Raw genomic sequence first — 20,789 nt, 5'->3', positions numbered from 1 at the left:
AATGGTTCATAAGTGTCACTGGACAAAGTTGTACAATATTTCATTTCTTTGTTTTAATCTTATCTAGTGATAAGAAAGTTTTGGAATTTGTTGTTTGGGGAAGAAAACTGGCATTTTTATCACCTAAGAATGAATCCTACTTTCACCTTGCTAGTTATTGGTATTAATTATGCTTGTCATGAACTTAGAGCAAATGCCAAAAGTAATATTATCACTTAACTTTAATACATGGTTGACAAGTATACACAGCAGTTTTGCATCAGGAAGGTCTAACAGTTATCTTCAAGCTGAATACTTTATATAAATATTATTTTTGTATTGTGAATGTCATTATCGAATCTAACACATTCAGCCATAAACTATGATATATTTTGATGTTATAAGGAACATAGTATGTTATTGACAAGGAAAGTTCCTGCAGAGCAGACTGTTTTTCCTTGAAGTGACTATCACAGAGTGACACTGAATCCCTCTAGCATAGTAAAGTTCAAATAAGTGAAATTGTGTCAACATATATAATTATTACTTGTAGCTCCAAAAATTTCACAAAAGTGTCAAATATATTTTAGTGATACTACAGATTTCAGTATGCTAAAATCTTACGCAAACCATGACAACTTCTTTCTTCCTAATATAAAAATTACCTACCCAAAACTACACTTCTCATAAAAGGAAAGTGATTTCTGATATGATTTTAAAAAGCACACTGTATGTCAAATTTCTAACACGGAAGATAACCCTTGGTTTCTGATTGTCTGCCTAATGCAGGCAATTTTCTCATTGTCTGCCTAATGGGAAAAGACAAGAAACCACGTCAAGGCCAGAAGCCACAAATCCCTTCTCCACATTATAGCCCTTAAAGTCCTTCTTGTCCCTTTCTCTGTGTTCCAGTGGCTTTCTCTCTGTTTTGCAGAATAAGTTGCATGGAAGGAGAAAAACAGTAAATGTTGACTTCCCTCTGTCCCTGTTGCTGCCTATGAGTAAGGCTTGTGATTCTCCTGACATCCCTAAGAAATAACTAGACCTTGACTACTGAGGACCACAGCCCCCACTTTGGGGATGAATATTAGGTTATTATATCAACAGTGAGTATTAAAATTATCAATGGTGCCACTCAAGGTGCATGTCCAACATTTTCTTTCATGGAGATTTCCTACAGGGAAATAATTCTAATTCAAAGCAGAGAACTGGCTGAGTCTCTGGGTATGCTGCTTAGCACTTAGAGAGGAGTGAGCTTCAAGATGTGGTAAGGGATACAAAAGTCCTAACAAGAGCGTCTCAACTGGAGGAGATGAGAACAGCTGAGTGTATGTAAACCTCCTTTAGAGGAGTTCCCAAGTGACTTCATGTCTCCAATGATGGAGATTACCATATTCTCCAATACACCAGCTCAGGTGAATCCTTCATCCTGCCTCCACCATGAATTATTCAAGATGTGTAAGAGTTAAAAAAAACCTCCCACTGTAGAAAACAAAACAAGACAGTTACAAAACCAGCTAAGTTGTCAGGTGGAAAAAAATGAGCATGAGGGCCATCGAGTTGGTAGGTAGGAAAAAATTCCTTGGTTTGGTGTGGGAATTCAGGGCATCCCTCTGGCTGCCCTGGAAGGCCTGGGACCCTGGCAGGGGGTCAGAAACCCCCCTGGACAGAGCCCTGAGAGACACTGTCTCTGATCTCTGTCCATGGAAAAGAGTTTTCAATCTTACAGGATGAATTACAAGCTCTGAGTGTTTGATATAAGTAATAATTAGTGTGGCACAGGTGCAAAAGTAGAATTTTAGGATTCTAGATAAGGGGTCCAAAGGGGACAAGATGGAGGAAATTGGGTGTGTTTTGTCCTTTTTCTCCTTCTTCATGCCCTCCATGTTTCACGGTAGTGTTGGCATTTTTCTGTTGGTTTAGATTGGGGACACACTGTTCAACGTAGACGACAGATATTGACACGTTATTGTAAATATAGCACAGGTAGTTTCTGGTATTTAATGTTTGTAGCATCCCACTGAGGGGCAAAGCCCCACATGCTGCCCTGCAGGACAGACCTGCGGCAGGACAGCAGAACATGTTAGAGATAAACAGAGTAAACAACCTTGAAAACTAGCACAGATGAGTTACAACTTCTTTGACAGCAGGGCTGAAAGACAGAGACTTTCTACAATCTTAGGATCATTTAAATATCACAGATTCCGACAGTTTGGGACCTGCACAAAGCAGCTAAGAGGTTGAGGCCTTTGTAAAGCAGCTGAGAGCAGAAAGGAGAAAGAGCAATTTTGCCAGGACACTTAAATTTGGATATGAATGAGCGTATTATCACCCTCCATGCACCAAAAGGTGCCAATTTCCCTATGCAATGAAGATTAAAGGGTCTGGCTATTACGTCTGCAACAAAGGATTTTTCTAATCACTTTATAGAGGTGCTTGATCTAATCTCTTAATCTAGTTTAGGTTGTCTCCCTGCTTCGGACATTCTCATCTCTCCGTGCATGTTTGATACATGTATTTATGGTAAAAAAGTCCATGTTTGAAATTGAAATTGTCAGAATCACAATTTTCTGTTCACCCCAGCATAAAAGCTTTGTCTCACCCTTCCAGTCACAATTCATTTATCTCATGCCACTGTATTATGCAGAAGCTTTAGTTTTGTGACTGCAGATTTCCTGCCCACCTCCCTTCCCCATGCTCTGTTTTACTCCATACTTGAGTGCCATCACTACTTTAGTTCATTTTGCTGTGGCTCTAAATAGTCTGGATTTGAAGCACTGTCAGTGACCTCTGTGCAAGACCTCAGTGGAGGGACCAGGAGGGCTGCCAGGGTAATACATCTGAAGTCCGGGTATTTGGCTTGACTCTAATTTACAATAGGGTCACACATATCTGCTCTGTGGATGTCTGTCCTGCAGAGTTCATGGCAACACAACAAGCCAGCTGTGAAGGCAACCTGAAAGGTCAAAAGTCTTGTGGTTCTCGTCCCCATTGTCAGCCTTGGGGAAAAGGTAACCAAAGAAGTCAAAACTTTTGCATTGGCAATATTTAGAATTTGGGGGTGATCTTCCAAAGATTTTGTCTCATCAGTTTTGTAGCCTCTCTCAACAGGCCTCCTGGGACATGTAGCATTTTTATAGTGCTGATGCCTTGTAACTGCTGTCTTCTGCAGCCATCAGTGTACCTATACTACACTCCTGGGATTAACAAAGTGCTGTTCTCTTTTTCCTTATCCTCTCTGCTCATCAATTATTTTCCCCACACCACCCTTTTTCCATTATACTCACCATGGAATTTTCTTTAAGTCAGGTTTTACAGGCTGCTCAGAGTGCCATCTTAGTTCCACTGTTTTAGAATGGCTTCTGGTTCATAGCTTATGTATATACATTCAGTGAAGTGAATTAGCCCACCTACATGTCATCTTGATAGTGGTACTGGAATTTATTTAAGTTTTTAATTTCTACATCAGGGTTTTTATTTTTTTTTCCTTCTATATTTGCCATTGGTGCAGTGTTTACTGCACAAGGGAGAAATCACCTTATTCATACTCTTTATTTTGTTTAGGATATGACTTCTACATTCCTGCAGACAGTGTAGACAATGGACATAGTCAAGAGTTATCTAGTGGAAATGAGAGATTGAGAAAGCCAGGAGTGTGGATTCACAGTAATATCTATGATGTAGTTTTATGATTATTTGTAATAATGAGAAGATGTCACCAGAATCCTGATGTTATTACAATTACTTCAAGACAAGCAGACATCAGCTTGTAGCAATACGCTTTAGTCTTTTTCTTCCACAAAGAAAAAAAATCACCATTGTTCTGTGAAAACTGGGAAGACAGGTATGAGTGTGATATGAATGACTCACAACTGCCTCTCAGGGTCTGAATTTGGGGACAAAACCAAATAAATTAGGCAGACATGGGTGTGGCCAAATTAGTTCTGAGCACTGCCTGTGTTTGGGATGTTATGTGAATAAGGGAATATTCCTTACAAAACCCAAAAGTTGAACGTAAAACCTGCCAGGCAATCGGTACACAGGGATTTAGGCAGGAATCAGCTCTTCTAAATATTAAGTCTTAATGTGGAGCAATTTTATTTTTTGTAACATAAACCCAGGAAATATTTTAATGCCTTTTGCTGAGCTGTTCACCCCATAGTCCAAAATATTTATTTACTGACACAAGCCGACAGGGATTAAGGGATCCAAGACATTTCACATAGGTGCTCTGTTTCCTGAATTCTAGGTGTCAAAGATTAAGGATAGACTCCTTTTGCATAGGTGATTTGATAAAAAATTGATAACCCTACAAAAATCTAAAATAAGAACTTGGGAAGAGATGCTTTTAGCAATAGGCAGTTTATCACCTTGGATAAACATGTAGATATAATCTGAAGAGAACACATATAACCCCTTGGTCAGAAAACAGATTTAAGTAGCTGATTTTGGTAAACACTACCTATGACTTAAATGTAGATGTTCTTTAAGCCTCAAACTGGGATTAAGCCAGTATTGCGCAAACTGGTTTAAGTGACAGGACAGAGATTTCTGACTGGTCAAAGTGTTTATGTTCCTATATCACATGAGCAAATTTTAAAAATGAGTGCAATAAAAAAAGTTAAACAATTGAAAACAGCCTATAAAGTTATGGGAAAACACAGTTCCTGAACTCAGATATGTGAGCAGCTTTTTGTAAAATGCTTCCTATTTTTTAAAAAATTGTATAAAGATATTAAAATATTAGTATCTGCTACCCACCTAGCTTGTGTACAGTTCTACTTTCACAGAGTGTGATGGTATAACTTAGGGGCTTAGCACATGTCAGAGTTGCCAGTTGTTCCAGTGAAGTGACTAAAATATATAAAATCTGTTTACAACTGAGTAACTCTGCCCCCACAAATGAACAGGTTGTGCTTATTTTGAACTTGTAAAAATGGAAGTAGTCAACCAAATAGGTGATTTATAAAGAGAAAATGCTAGCAGAATGATTCTGTTGTGTGAAAGAAATTGGACTAGCCAGTGGGAAGGATATAATGCAGCACGGAAAGCTTTAATTTACCTCTGGAATATATCAGGAACCCTCAGCATTTCTGGATCAGAAACCATTTGTGATAAGGCTTTCCTCTTTCAGCATTACTTCTCAACTTGGTATTTGCTTTAACCCTAATATTTTCCTTTACTTTCTCACTGTCTAAACACATCCCTAGAGCTCTGCACATGTAAATTACGCAACCTATGGCCTTCTTACCAGCTTTACCTAAAACATTTTCCTCTGTGCATGTGGATCTTTAAGAATTAGGTTCTTTCAATCCAGATGTAATCACCTAGTTCTTTAACCCATTATTGCATGATGGATAATCTTCAAAATAATGGTTTACCACCAAAAAGGCCAAAATGTACTATCTATTTCAAATATTGTGAAGTCTTAGATATCCTGGTCTATTTTCTAATGAACATTTAATTGATAATCATGAACATTTTGCTATTTTATTCTCCCTGTGATTGTAATGCTTTTTCTCCTTCACAAGTGTTATTATACAAAGTATTTTCTATAGGAGCAACTTTGGGCCTACTGAAATGAATGTATACATCTGCTGTCTTTGTTGCAAGTGAGAATCAGTTAAATTTTAAGCACTCTTGACCTGTATTTAAAGCCTAGCTAACCAGCAGAATTGATAACTATAGTTTTGAGGAGTTTATTATTTTTGCTACTGGATTACATGTAGCTACACTTACAAATAATAATTAAAAAAGGAGTTGCAGTTAAAAACTACATAGAAATGGGGTTGCTGAAAGCCAGTGGCATTGTATGCTCTTATGCTAGAATATGACTGGCTGCTCTGCAGAAATACTATATTTTTATGTAGCTTGTTCTGAGCTGTTTCTCTGGCTGATACAGGAACTAAAATAAGACAGTTTATGTAATTATTCAGATAATGGTTTTGCTTTCAAATTTGTAGGATGAAAGTATATCAATAGGGCATTTTTATAATCTCAATTTTTTTAATGAAAACGGTGTACAGGAGACCAAACAATTAAAGTGAATGGTACTAACTGTGCATTAGTTCAGATTTTAATATAACATAAATTGTTGACTAATATTTCTGTACTGAATTAGTGGAACAAACTGCTGTTCTCTCAAATGAATGGTCTTGTTTTTCATATAAGAACACTGAATACATGAAGAATCATACCACAGGTATTAGGAAGGAGATTGTTCCACTCAATTTGACATATGGAGATAAGGTCAGGGAAGTATTTGTTCCTTGGCACCAGTAAAGAGAGCAGCCTTCCTGGTTTCAGACCCTCACATTTTAAGTTTAATTCACTAGGCAGGCCTAGACCCAGTTGCACTAGTGACATGTCAGCAGGGACTCCCTGGAAGTCCTGGAAGCATCCTTTGTACTCATTGTCTCTTTGAACAATTTGCTTCCACTGGAGAGAAGGCAATGTTAGCTTGTTCCTAAGAGCTTTTCCATAGTTTGTGAGCTCTAAATCAACCTTGAAAAACAAAATAAAAAAAAATTCAAGAAATTACTGCCAAACTTCTCCAATTATCTGGAATTTTATTCCATCCATATACATGCATAGTAACAACATTTGTTGAGAAATTATTTCTATCAGAAGTAGAACATTATCTTTGTGATCACCAGTTGCAGTATTGCTACTCTTATATTTAAATATATCTTATATATGAATTAGATTCATAATTGCAGCATTGAGTTTAGGGTTTTGTTTTAGACTGTGCCTTTCAAAAGATAAAACTGATTGATATGACCTCATTTCTTACAATACTGCTTCCAGTAATTTTGTTCATTCTTTATAAAGTATTGCATTTAACAGCAAAGGTTTAAAAATTGAGACAGAGATGCATCAGCGAAAGGAAATACAAGTACTATACAAGAAAGAAAATGCCATCTTCATTTAACGTACGTTTCAGATTAAGAAAGTGGACAGAAACATACTGCTACATACAAATGCAAAGCCTAATGACTAAGGTACTGTATGTGCTAAAATATAAAGTGCAAACTGAGCCCAATTGTTCAAAAAAATTGAAATTTTAAGGCGAACTTTACAGCATAGTTGAAACTTCTTTGCAAGTTATATTTTAGCATATACATATATCTGCAACAGCATTTAAGAAAAAAAAAATCAGGATACACAAGTGCTTTTGAAGCTATTTCTAAAATGCTTTTCTGTATTGTTTGCGACTATTTTCTTTAAAATCTACTATACAGTGCAAACCATATGTGCTACACAATAACTATACAATAACATTACAAATGACTTTAATATAAAGTTTTTAAATAAAAAATAACATAACTACAGCTATGAATACTGCTGGTAAAATAAATTAATATTTTTGAAAATGGCACCAATAATACACTTTACTAATGGACTGTAATGAAATTACACCTTTAAGTCTTCAACTCAGCAATAGTGAAATCTCCTGATTGTCCAGATGTAATTCAAACAGCTTTCTTTAAACTGTATGGAACAATATGCTAAACACATGTACCAAAGGTGACCATCTGTTTCATTTGACATGTTCTGCTGCATGTGAAGAGCAATAAAACTTCTTATGAGTTATAAAGTTTGAGAGATTGTTGAACTGGATGTCACACAGTCGGCAATACTTTCCACTGGTTGGAGCCTGGCTAGAGCCATTCACACCTTTAGCTATACTAGACAACTGTTCCTCTGCTGTAGGAATTGCTGGAGAGACATTTTCATTTGTAGCTAAGGGATTCTCAGAGATCCAAGAAGGAGACTTGTGCCCATCTTCATGCGGAGGATTCTGGGAAATGTTCTCTTGCTGTGGGTTAGCAGCAGGTCTTTCCTCCTGTTTTAGTCCCCCATTAACTATTACCATGCCTCGGTTTTTCGGCAGTAGCGGAAGAGATTCTTTCTTCTGCACAGCACATCCATTTGAAGGCGCCTGGCCTTTAGGAGATTCACTTTCTGTATTTGTGCTTTGATCTAAATCAGTATTATGAACGACAAGAGAACCAGAAATGTAATCACTTGGCTTTATTCCATAATATGGAGAAAGCTGATCTGCTCCTTTAGCTTTCTTTATTGCTCCAGGGTAAAGGCATTGTGGAAGAAACAAATGTTTGTTTTCTTCTTTTGTAGCAATAAGCTGGGCCGCTTCACTAAAGACTTTCAGTCCTTGAAGTGTTGCTAAGTGTGTCGAAAATAAGTTTCCATTAGGAGAGGACTGTTTTGAGTTTCCATTTTTCTCACATTTGATTATGCTTCTGTCATAACTGACATCTGGGCTGTTTCTTTCACTTTCTGGGTTTTGAAACACCTTACTGTCAAGTTGTCCCAGGTCACTACGCTGATGAGCAGTGACAGGACAAAAATTCTGCTTGTGAGCCAGGTAGTTCTCTACCTTGTTAAAACTGATCTTGCATACAGTGCACTCATGGTAGTCCAGCAGCCTTTTGGGAGAAGTGGACGTCCTCTCTGACGGGGGTAAGCATTTTTTACTGAGATCTATTGGCACATCCATCTCCAAGCAAGACACGGTGGAGTGGGCAGTATCACACTTTGAAACTGGAACACACTTGTTAATAGACAGTGATGTTTCCAGATGCTTTGAGACTATTCCTGGAAAGATATCACATCGTGGGTGGTAACACTCCCCAAGACTCTCTGTTGACTCTTGAGTAGATGTACAAGGATTGCCAAGATTAGCAACTTCTAGAAATCGCTGTTGAACTAGTGGTGGCCTCTGCTCTTGCTCTGGTAAGCACATCTCATACATCTTCCTTCGCTTCCGAGTACGCATTGTTCTCTGCATGGCAGGCACTTTGTTGGAAGCGGACCTCTTCAGCGGGGGATCGTGGCGAGTGGCACAGTAATACTGCTTGTGGACCATGTAGGTCTCATGTCTGCTGAAAGTAATATTGCAAGCTTCACACGTGGTCTTGTTAGGGTCACTCTCCCCCTCTACTAAGGGAGCATTGGGATTCTTTACATCAGAAGGTTTTCCATTTATCTTCTCATCACCATTGCTTGTAGCTGACAACTTCTTAGGCTGTGCAGTAAAGTCTTTCTCATGACTTTTATTGTTTGGCCCAATCAAATCTAAAACATTGGAAGAATTTAAGCAAGATGTCTGCAGAAGCTGATTTTCTGGATCTGATGTGTGAGGAGCTGGATTCAGGATGTTTATAGAGCTTTGACCGTTACTGGGACTTACAGCTTCAGGCATTTTTTCTGGAACACTGGAAAAATCTGGTGATTTTGCCATCTGCTGCCATCGGCTGCTGCAGTAATGTTTTTTGTGTACCAAATAGTTGTCCAAATTATTGAATGTTATGTTGCATTCAAAACATGTAGCCCCTTTAGGCATCAAAGGACTGTAAATTACAGGCGGATAATTGCTACTTCCATGCCTCAGCCTTCGATGGACCAGTTCTGACATTTTGGCTAATATCTCTGAAGCTTGAGGAACCACAGTGATGTCTTGGGGAAAAGCAAACTGGGAAAGAAAAGGTCCCATTGGGAAAGAAGGACCAATATTAGGCTGAACTGGAGATGAAGCAAGTCTTGGACTGGATGGTTCAGATTTTATTTTGGTATATGAAAAACTCTGCTTATTTGCGGCAGGCTGGGTTTCTGGCCTCTGGTTTGGAAGGAAAAGTGGAGCCTTTTTTTCACATTTATCAAGCTCTGTATCAGAACTTGCATCTTTAGTCTGCATGGTCTTTTGGCTCTGGGGAACATCATTTCTGCTCAACAGGTCCGTTGCTGGCTGTAAACCTTCTTCATTTACACTTGGAGAGTGTTCAATGTCACTTTCTCTCTGAATTTTGTTGCCAGAGACATGTAACTCTTGGTGCTGCAGTAGCTCCCTCTGAGTTTGGAAGCCAAAATGGCAGTGATTGCATCTAAAGGCAGCTTGAGTAAGATGCGAGAACAGGTGCTGATGAAAGTTAATCACTGAATCTGCAGTGTAAGTACAAACTGTGCATTTCAGACTAGCACCGGGTGGGAGAAATTCTTCCATTTTCACTCCTACAGAAAAGACAAGCAAAATACAAAATAAAGTGACCATTTTGCTCCTCTTGAGGAATACTGGGAAATCAGCTGCACAGAAGGTACAAATGCAGTGAGAATGACTAATTTTCTTCTAATGAGATGGTATTAGTCACCCTGAAAATACTTGAATTGGTTTTTCCTCAAAATGCTAGGTTATTCCCAGAGTTTTGCTCTGCTTGGAGAGCACTAGTATCTGCATGCATTTATCAGAGCTGCAGGGAGAGAAAGAACAAGGAAAAGGATAAAAATAGACTGGATTTATTCTAAATGAAAGGTCTCAGAAATTACAGTTATAACTAAAGGGACACTATGTTCCCCATATACAATCACTGGAAATTTTGAATGCACAAAAAGCACACCAAGGTCAAGAGGTTCAAGGTTATAATATACAGCCCTCAGTGTGCCTGAAAGCCACAGAGAAATCAGAAGTAGCATTTTGAGTGTTACTGATGCTCAGGTCTTTGCTTGTATTGGCTTGCTGTAGTTTGGGAAGAGGTTGCAGATCTATCCTCATCAGAAAGGACTGATGACTATGTTCCTTGTGAAGGGAGGAGGAGCAGTAAGACATGGCTTCACTGACATTTTATCTTTCACATATAATAGCCACTGGCAACTACTGCTACAATATGACACCTTTTCCTCATGAAATCACTACCACTTTATCAAGAACAGTACATTCAAAGACATCTTACAATCACCGATTAAACAAAAAACTCCATGTTTCATGGCATTTTGAAATTGAAAATGCTTTAAAAAGAGATAAGAACAAATTTCTCTACTGCAACAACACAGATTCTGGTTACCTTATAGACAATAGAAACTGAAAAAATACTGATAGGGATGATATCCAGAATTTAAAATGAGTATTTGTTCTGCCTACACATACTCACATATACCACATCTCAGTCAGGTGAAGTAGGTGTGTAGTAGCTGGACAATACAAAACTGTAAGCATATACTATTGTACTCTGTGGGTGGTCACACTGTTATATCTGGAGGCCCTCACTTCTTCTCTAGCATCTGTGACCCCCCAAGTTGTGAGTGACATTTGAAATTTGACCTGCTCTTGGCATCAGAAGCCAGAAGGGAACCAAGGAAATACACAGAACTTTAGTCAGCACTTGTTTCCCATCAGGCTCTCATTCTCCAGGAGGCCACGGGAGGCTTTAGCTCGTCCACTAACATGAGATGGTGTTTCACATGCTTCCCCATCATGTGGTACAGAGACAGCAGCCTCAATGGGACTTTGCATTTCAGTCAGGGCTCTGCATTCCAGTGGTGTAGGTCTGCTAGAGCCTCCAGTGGGAACAGCAATAGCAGTTGAAGCAAACACAGGGCTTCCAAAGATTACAAGATATTGGGAAAAGGAATGCTTCATTGTGATAATTGAATGTTAACTTGTGATAACAAGTATAGAAAAGTAAAGACTGACAGAATAGGAAAGAGAGCAAGAATGATTGAATAGACTGGTTTGTGACTAAAAGGAAAGGCAAAGACCTGAGGTTTAGCCTCTCTTCTAAGAAATAACTAAAGATTCTTACTTGAAATTCACCACAACCTCAGATTTATGTCTTTCAAGGAACATAGATCTCTAGATTACACACAGACATGGTCACTTACAGCTCATTGCTCAAAATCCTCAACACCTAAGCCAGTGGTATGCCAATAAATGCAAATAATTGAAGCAAATCTTTTGCACAAGATTTGCACAAGTATTTCAGTTTTCCTCTGCATGGGGAGAAATTAATCTGTAATCCTTCCAGAGTATCTGGTTGTAATTACCATGCTGTAAGACACATTGAGCTTCATGCACCTGATCTTATTGAAGCTGTTGTAGCCTATGGTTCTGCTGGTTTACTGAACAGTGAAATATTTGCTAGGCAACAAACAGGAAATGGTAATAGCCTGCTAATATCTTGAAGCACAGAAAGATCTGACCTCTAAATCACACAGAATCACACAGAATCCCTAGGCTGGAAGAGACCTTCAAGATCGAGTCCAACCCATGCCCTAACACCTCAACTAAACCATAGCACCAAGTGCCACATCCAGTCTCTGTTTAAACACATCCAGGGATGGTGGTGGTGGAGTCACCACCAGCTCCCCAGGCAGACCATTCCAGAACTTTACACTCTTTCCGTAATAAACTTTTTCCTAATATCCAACCTATATTTCCCTTGGCACAGCTTAAGACTGTGTCCCCTCATTCTGTCAGCTTCTGCCTGGAGAAAGAGACCAACCCCCACCTGACTGCAACCACCTCTCAGGAAGTTGTAGAAAGTGATAAGGTCACCTCTGAGTCTCCTTTTCTCCAGGCTAAACACCCCCAGCTCCCTCAGCTGTTCCTCACAGGGTTTGTGTTCCAAGCCCCTCACCAGCCTCATTTCCTCCTCTGGAAGCACTCAAGTGTCTCAACGTCCTTCCCGAGCTGAGGGGCCCAGAGTTGGACACAGCCCTCATGGTGTGGCCTCACCAGTGCCAAGTACAGGGTGACCTCCCTGCTCCTGCTGGTCACACTATTCCTAATACAGGCCAGGATGCTGCTGGCCTTCTTGGCCACCAGGGCACACGTCTGGCTCATGTTCAGCTGGCTGTCAGTACCCCCAGCTCCCTTTCTGCCTCTCTCTCACTGTCCTGCCACACAGTCTCCAGCCTATAATGTTGCAGGGAGCTATTGTGGCCAAAATGCAGGACTCGGCACTTGGATTTATTAAACTTCATCCTATTGAACTCTGCCCATCCATCCAACTGTTCCAGGTCTCTCTGCAGAGCCCTCCTACCCTCCAAAAGATCAACACATGGTCCCAGCTTTTGTTGTCTGCAAAATCACTGATGAAAGACTCAGTACCCTCATCCATGTTGTCAATAAGATTATTGAACAGAGCTGGTCCCAGCACAGACCCCTGAGGGACCCCACAGGTGACTGTCCCCAGCTGGATGCAGCACCGCTCACCACCACTCTCAGGCCTGGCCACAGCCAGTTCCTAACTCAGCGAACGGTGCTCCCATCCAAGCCATGGGCTGCCAGCTTTTCCAGGAGTGTGCTGTGGGAGACAGCATCAAAAGCCTTGCTAAAGTCCAAATAGACAACATCCACAGCCTTTCCTGCATCTACCAGGCCAGTCACTTGGTCATAAAAGGAGACCAGGTTGGTTAAACATGACTGACCACTCCTAAACCCATGCTATCTGGGTTTGATACACTGACCATCCTGTAAGTGCTTTGTGATGACACTCAATATAAACTGTTCCATTGCCTGGACCAAGTATTGAGGTCAGGCTAACTGGCCTAATTACCAGGATCTTCCTTCCCACCCTTTTTGTGGATGTGTGTCACATTGGCCAGGTTCCAGTCCTCTGGAACTTCATCAGTGAGCCAGGACTGCTGGCAAATGATGGAGAGTGGCTTCACAAGCTCATCTGCCAGCTCCCTCATCACCCTGGCATGGATCCCATCTGGGCCCATAGATTTATAAACATCCAGGCAGCTCCGCAGCTCTGTGACTGCCTCCTCTTGGATAACAAGGGGACAACTGACAATGAATGACTAAAGGTTTTCTGCGTTGTCTACATAAAGAAGTTTTCACTCAGCACTCCTCTAGTCCTTTTCAGGGAGGTACCAAACTCCTCCAAGGCAGTATGCTGCCTTCTAGAATTGCAATTGCTACCCAAGTATCAGAGGAACATTTTTCGCTTCACCAAATGCATGCCTCAGGACTTTTCACACTGCAGCCAAATAAGGCTTTCTTCTGTGATTAAAGTACGCATTAATGCCCTTTAGACTCCATTCATTTAACAGGGAGATCAGGAACACCTGTAGAACCCTTGCTTCTTTCCAGAAGCAGCTCTGTACACGACAGCAAACACACAAACACTAACACTGCAGTCTTTCTTATTTGTAGGTGCTCCCTGCTACTGAAAACTCCAATGCAAAATGTCCTGCAAATTCTTAACTTGTGTTTTCAGCCCTAATCCAATTCAAAATTAGTCATTTACACCATGCTGATGTGGTGCTTAGGGACATGGTTTAGTGGTGGACTTGATGATCTCAAAGATCTTTTCCAACCTAGACAAACCTATAATTCTTTGTTTTTGTGATTCTAAAACACTATCCCTATTTGATATTTATAAGAACGGAAAAGAATATTTCTATCAAACAGTAAGTTTTTTTATGAAATAAGTGTCCTGGTAAAAGCACAGAGTTGTGGACCATGATCCTTAGAGCCTTCTGCCTAAGAAGCCTCCTCTAGGGCTAAGAAGGAAGATATTACTTCAGAAGGACATGTTCTCTGGTTGTGTGTATGTTTGGTAGCTGGAATCCTGCAGTAATTGTTGTGTCTGGATTCCTGATCATACCTTCACCAGTAAAAAAAATGCTGCCTGTATGTGTGTGTACACACATTAAAGAGAGAGACAGCACTCATATGAGGTTTAGCAGATAATACAAATGACAGTGGTTACCTGGGAGAGGTACTTGGTGTAGAGCAAAGGTCAGAAACTCTTGGTATTTTGGTATTATCTACATGCAACACTTCCATATATTTGGAGAGACATTGACCTAGTGAATGTCTACAGTGAATAATTCTTCAAAAAGCTAAACCTAGATGGTGATACATGAAAATATGTGATACTCACCACTGTGAGAATTTAGGTGCATTTCCAGAGCTCTTGCATTTGAAAAGCTTTTGGTGCACTGTGGAAAGGGGCAGACACTGGATATCTGCTGAGCACTGTCCTCACTCTCCTCTGACAGCTGTGGCCCCTCTCTTTGCCTCCCACTGCAGTAATACATGAGATGGGCCTGCAGGTTCCGCTCACTTCGGTACCAAATGCCGCAGGATTTGCAAGGGAATATGTCCTCTACAAGCAAATAAGCAGGTGCAGGTTAGTCACAGTTCACTTGGTGCCAACCAATTAACACAGCTAGATTAATTCCCCTCCCTTCCCCATTAAAAAAAAAAAAATACTTATTTAACAAAACATTGAAAGCAGAGAAATAGGTTCATTAAAATTACACTCTCACTTGCAGATGAGGGACTAACATGGGAGACAGTTGTTTCTTTCAAAAGAGTATATTCAAAAGTTGCTTAAAGGGAACTGCTAGAAGCTTTTAGCACATAATTATTTTTAAAAATTAAATTATATTTAATGCTTGTTGGGGACATGCAATAATAATTAAGGAATTATGCTGTATTTCCAATACTCATTAGGTGACATATTTCAATTTTTTTTATGTGTCCACAAGACTTTCCAGCTCTGGGCCTTGGAATTTTTGAGTGCTAACTGCAGATCATTCTGAAGAATTTGTATTTTCAGTATGCTTATGCTTCTATTAGTGTAAAATCCTTTTGTTCTGATATCCAGGAGGCAAGACTAGATTACTTTTCCTTAAGATCCTCTAATATTGAATGCAATATTATACTAAGCAGCATGTCTATTTCCTTGGTTTCTATTCTTATTAATTATAGAAATTTAAATTTCTTATGTATTTTTTGTCCTTTTCAGTAAATTGTTGGTTTTCCACTTTTCATTATGCATAGAGGATATTTACTAAAAAATAAGGCAATTTTTCATTGTCTCCTATGCCAAAGTGTTAGCATCCCTCTGAGAAGAGACCATGCAGAGGTTGCACAGAGTATTTTCAAAAGCAGAAGTCAGGATTTTGATCATGCATTAGAGGCTACATACTTTACTAATGTGAAGAGTAATAATGCATGTGATATTTTTGCACAAAGTGAACAGTTATTTGTGTGTAAATACCCTGCCAAAGGACACAGAATCTGTCTCAGAAAGACAAAAGATCTATTTGATTTCTGAAAGGTGAACCTTCTATCCTATCACTATGAACAAGAAGAAATCCCTGGTCTTTTGGGGCACATCTACACTAGTAAATAACACTGTGACAGGATCCACACTTCAGCACTGGAACTAGTTTATATTTCGAAATCATGATAACAGCCCCTTCTATACCTTTGGCTTCAGTCAATGAACACTATTCCCATTCATGCATTCATTATTTCAGGAATTATCATAGGCATAGAACCATTCTCTGCACCTCTGAACTGTTTTTGAGACTAAGAGAGGAAAAAATAATGAGTAACTCCAGACCGTAACAGCTGACCGCAGGATCAGGCAATTGCAGTCAACATCAAAACACATCTTGATCAACATCAAAACTCCCCCTGACTTCAGAATGCAAAGAGCTGCTAGAGACTGTAATTAACTTAGTTTTGAAGAAAGGATGGCTGCTCTGAAAACATGGCATGTGTAGCTGATGATGTAATTCATTACCATTCATGACAATTTATGTTTAATTTCAAATATTGATGTGTATAGGACAACTGCTCTGTTTCAATTCCTTTGGGTGAACAAAGTTGAAGATTCCAACCCATTGACATGGATGAGGTTTTTTTTGCTAAATATTTACAAATGCAGCCAAAACTTACATTGCTTAGTTTGCTTCTCTGATTGCAATGCTAATGCTTGTCTGTTTTTCTGCTCATGAATTTGCAAAAAATATTTATACCACTACCAATTTCTATTTTTCCCTTTGCCACTGAATAATTGTGCATGGGTTTCAGACACAAACACTTAATGGAGCAGTTAGTGTTCCAACATACATCACTATTAAAACATCAGTGATACAGCTTGCATCATTTGAAATGTCCACCTCACTTTAAAGGTGACATTTCAACATTTGGTTTTGGCCTCAAATGGTTTAAAAAAGTTGAACTGTTGGTGTTTCCACAGAAAAGAAAGTCCAAAAGTACTAATAAAAAATTCTGATCTGGCCAACTTGTCCTATTTGAATTCATTTGACTGCATTCCATCACAGAATTGAACTTTCTGATTCTCTTAATGAATTTGACTTCCAGCCATCTTTATTTCCTATGAGTTAGATGGCCTGGACAGTCTGTAGCTGCAGTTATGCATGGTGAATTTGTGACTCGCATTACATGCCAAGAAGAGAAAATGCATTTGAAAGCTTTGCGTGGTGAGAGGATGGAATTTCAGGGAGAACAATATAGAGAGATGGGATCTGAAACTATTACTACTCTAAAGTGATGTGAAACAGATAAAGGCTACTTGTAGCTAAGGTTTTAATTACTTAAAACCAAAAGATTGGAATTTATTTCAATGGATACTTTCATATAATGAAACATTCAGCCTCAAGCTGAATGAATCAAAAGTACCAACTCAACAATGAAATGTGAAAATAACCCCTTATGATCAGAGGCAGAGTCGGGACCAATGTGGAAAGTTCTGAGCAGTAAGACTTGCTATTTTAACATTTTCCTTGAGTCAAGAACACAGAAATTACTCTGAGTGGCTGCTAAACATGTATAGCCAGAGCTGATGTACCATTAAACTTAAAGACTCCTCTTAGCAACGTTCACTGTGGCTTTCCAGGGCTCTGCACAAGTCAGCGCTGACAGAAAAGATGTTTCCAGAAATGTGATGTTGTAGAAATTTGACTGCTTTGCCAAAGCCCAGAGCTGGCCTCATAGATTTACAGAAGAATATTATCTCAGCTGAAACAAGCTGTGCCTTTTAGGCAAGGTTACCCACTGTAGCAGCTCCCTTTCAGCTGTTGGCTATAAACACTTACCTCTCCTAGGCCTCTCCTAAGAGAGGTAACTTTAGTTAGTGGCGTGTTAGGTGCCTCTGACAACCTATTTTGGAAAGGTCCTTTGCATTCCTAATTGCTAGTTCTGTGAGCAGGTATGTCAGCTCACAGCTCCCCCACTGGTGGGGTAGAAATGAGTGTGCTTAGCTAAAGGGCATGAGGCTGCTCCACCTCACTCTTGAAAGAGAAGACCTGGATGATAAGGGCATTTGAAGGCTTATTTTTAAAAATAGGCTAACATTAAATATGTAGCTATCAAAATTGTTTACCAGAAAATAAGCAATTACAAAGGAAAAATAAACTGAAAGGAAAACATGGAATGAAATATGTTACCAGGGATATTTTAACTAGTCCTGTGTGAAGAGCTTGAAGATGTGACTGTTCAAGGATCAGTATTATTAGATGTGAGTCTGAGTGGCAGATCATGTGCTTGCATGTACATGTGCACCTGAAATACTGTATTCAGTAATTCATTATAACTAATTAAAATACTTAGAAACAATAAGAAGCACAAGAAAGTGCTCCAGGATGGGGTCTATATGTACAGACTTGCAAAGTGTTGAGAGCTAAGAATGTGCAATCTAAGTGATGACTAGTAAGGATCATGGTAATGGCCTATATGTTTGAAAAGGACTTAGAAAGGAGGATGAGGAACTAGGTAAACAGGAGATAAACTTTTGCATAAGCAAAAGTTAAAAATATAAACTTTAATTTGAGCTGAATTGTCCCAGTTCAAGAACACTAATGAATGTCCCTCCTCTCTAAGAACAGCACTTGAATGCATGCTGCATTTGTCCATGATAGAGCCCACTGATGACCACAAGATATAAAAACATTCTTGGTTAACCACATTGAGTGGAGATGCTACAATCTCCACTCAAAGGGTTGCTTTAAGGCATAATTTCTGCTGCATTTTGAAACAATCACTGAAAGGATGTGTATCTTTTCTTTTTCTGAGTGCCATGAATTATTACAAGAAACTGCAGTGGTAAGCAATAAGCTTACTCGAGCAGCAGAAGCTGGACTTTGAGAGCTAGCCGACCTATCTCATCTATTTTTTTTTTTTTTTAAGTTTCTAATCCTATTGCCTCTGGGAACAGATCACAGAACCTCCACAGGAGGGCAGGTACTCTGGGTGAGGCTCTTGCCAGACTGCCCTTCCTGCTCTTTTTATCTGAGATGATGGGGGAACAAAAGCAGGCTTTGAGCTGTGGTCCGGTTTCTGTGGTCACGAATTCACCATTGCTGCATTAGCTCTCCACATGTGCCTTAGAGTACTGTTGTTTTAAAGACCCACCAGAGAATAGAGTTCCTCACTTACTGTTCACAATAGCTGTAGGCAAAATAGAAGCCATGGCAGCTTGCTGCGGGAGCAGCTGTATGGAGTCCAGCAGCCGGGCGGGGTACATGCCTTCTGCCAGGCTCATCTGACTGGCAGCCTGCAGCCGGGAGTCAAAATCCACAACAAAGGCAACCAGCTCCTCGCCCTCTGAGATGGCCTTGGTCGTGGTACACCAAAGCTGCCCTCCTGCAGGAAACATACAAGTGGAAAGATTGAATAGACAATATCAAATTCTAGAACTTACAACATGAGTGTTATGTTTGCACTTTTCTTTTTTCTTTTTTTAATTTTGATGGCTTATTTGAGGTAAAGAGGCATACAATTTTTACTTTTCCTGTTTTCCTTCTACCAACATAGGGATTTTTGTGTATAAGAAAAACAATTTGGGGATAGTTTTCCTAACTATTTGCAGCATGAATTATTATTTTAATTTTTCACTTTGTCTCCTAAAAAGCCAGCATTATGAAAATCAAGATATAGGTGAAAATAACTTATGCAGTACTTCTCTCATTACCATTTTCACCAAAGTTCCTATACATTTTTCTTAACTCCAAGCTTGTTTTATTTTGAATAGCAAATCACAGCTCAGTAAAACCAACAGCTGCAAGAAAGAAATCAGATTTCCTCTTAAGGGCGTTCTTCCCCTCCCTTATGTTTGTCACCCTCTTTCTCTAAAAAATCTTCCCTTATGTAATATTCTTCGTAACATGACTGCTTTATCTCTGCTTACACTGACTGAACTTCCTGAAAAGAAGATATGCCAAAGATCTGTTTCATAAAGGCTTATTCAAATAAAGGTTTGTTTAAAAGGGGGGGAAGGAGGGGAAGTGGAAGAACTTTCATCAAACAGTAAGATACACTATAGCTCTGTGCTGCAAATGTCACATGCAGTGCATTAAAAAGAAAATTAACTATGCAAGTACATCTACTAATGTATTTGAATGAGATAGTGAATGCTCATTTATTTAACATGTTTAGACAGGCAAAGCACTTATATTGTGTTATCTACACTCTCAGGCCTAGATACATATCCAATACAGTTATGCCTGAAATAATGTTGCATACTTTATATGTTATAAAGCTTTTTTTTTTCCCTCAGGTTTTTGTATATATAGAGAAAGCTATATGTTGCATTCATTAGGCAAGCAAAAACTGTACTCGTTTTGATAAGTAATATTGCTGTGTTTATCTTTCGGCATAACTGCCTTTTCAACTGCACTTCATTTTTTCCCTTCAACGAGATTATAGTTTTAAAACAACTTGTTGCAAAAATCTGGTAGAGGAGATAACAACAGTGTATGATATGCCACAGCTAAATGGAAGAATTAGGACATTGTTTTAGAAAAATCTTGGACAATTAATTAAACCAGTCTATTAGCTTTCAAAGATGAGCAAACAAAACAGCATCAGTGACAGTGTATTTCAGTGGCAAAATACGCTAAGCTTCCAGACCTCAAAGTGGTGTAGAAGTTTCAAAGCAGAAAAGTGTCTTTGCATTCACCCTTCGGTAATACAGCAGTTGAAGGTGCTGCAAAGTTTACAAACAATTTACTGTGAGAGGACCAAAGCACACCAAGATTTACTGGTCTCCAAGATTACAACATTAAATGGTGCAAATCTAAGTAATTTCCTCTAGAGAATAAGAAGATGAAAAGTGAAGATAGTACCAAAAATTTCTACAAATGCAGAATCCTAATGCCTGAGCAGGAATTAAAAAGAAAAAAAAAAAAAAAAAGAAGAGCACAATCTGACATATTGCCTGACATAACCAGTAAATATACAGAAG

At 39.2% G+C, this 20,789-nt stretch overlaps 1 protein-coding gene across 6 annotated transcripts in view; it reads right to left on the bottom strand.

Moving 5' to 3' along the window:
* Positions 1 to 6,528: 6,528 nt before the first annotated feature.
* ZFPM2 (zinc finger protein, FOG family member 2) overlaps positions 6,529 to 20,789 on the bottom strand; it is a 304,484-nt gene continuing 290,223 nt past the window's right edge. For all 6 annotated transcript variants that reach the window (XM_021546439.3, XM_021546440.3, XM_085572437.1 and 3 more), the window contains 3 exons: positions 18,983 to 19,189; positions 14,670 to 14,894; positions 6,529 to 10,011 (listed from right to left, as the gene is read on the bottom strand). In XM_021546439.3, the coding sequence (XP_021402114.2) occupies positions 7,520 to 10,011; positions 14,670 to 14,894; positions 18,983 to 19,189 (2,924 nt within the window). In that variant the 3' untranslated portion in view covers positions 6,529 to 7,519. The remainder of the gene's footprint in view (positions 10,012 to 14,669; positions 14,895 to 18,982; positions 19,190 to 20,789) is intronic.

This window comes from Lonchura striata, chromosome 2, assembly GCF_050655825.1.
Source record: "Lonchura striata isolate lonStrDom1 chromosome 2, ASM5065582v1, whole genome shotgun sequence".
In the NCBI taxonomy this organism is placed as follows: domain Eukaryota; kingdom Metazoa; phylum Chordata; class Aves; order Passeriformes; family Estrildidae; genus Lonchura; species Lonchura striata.
This window is presented reverse-complemented; position numbering and strand designations above follow the sequence as displayed.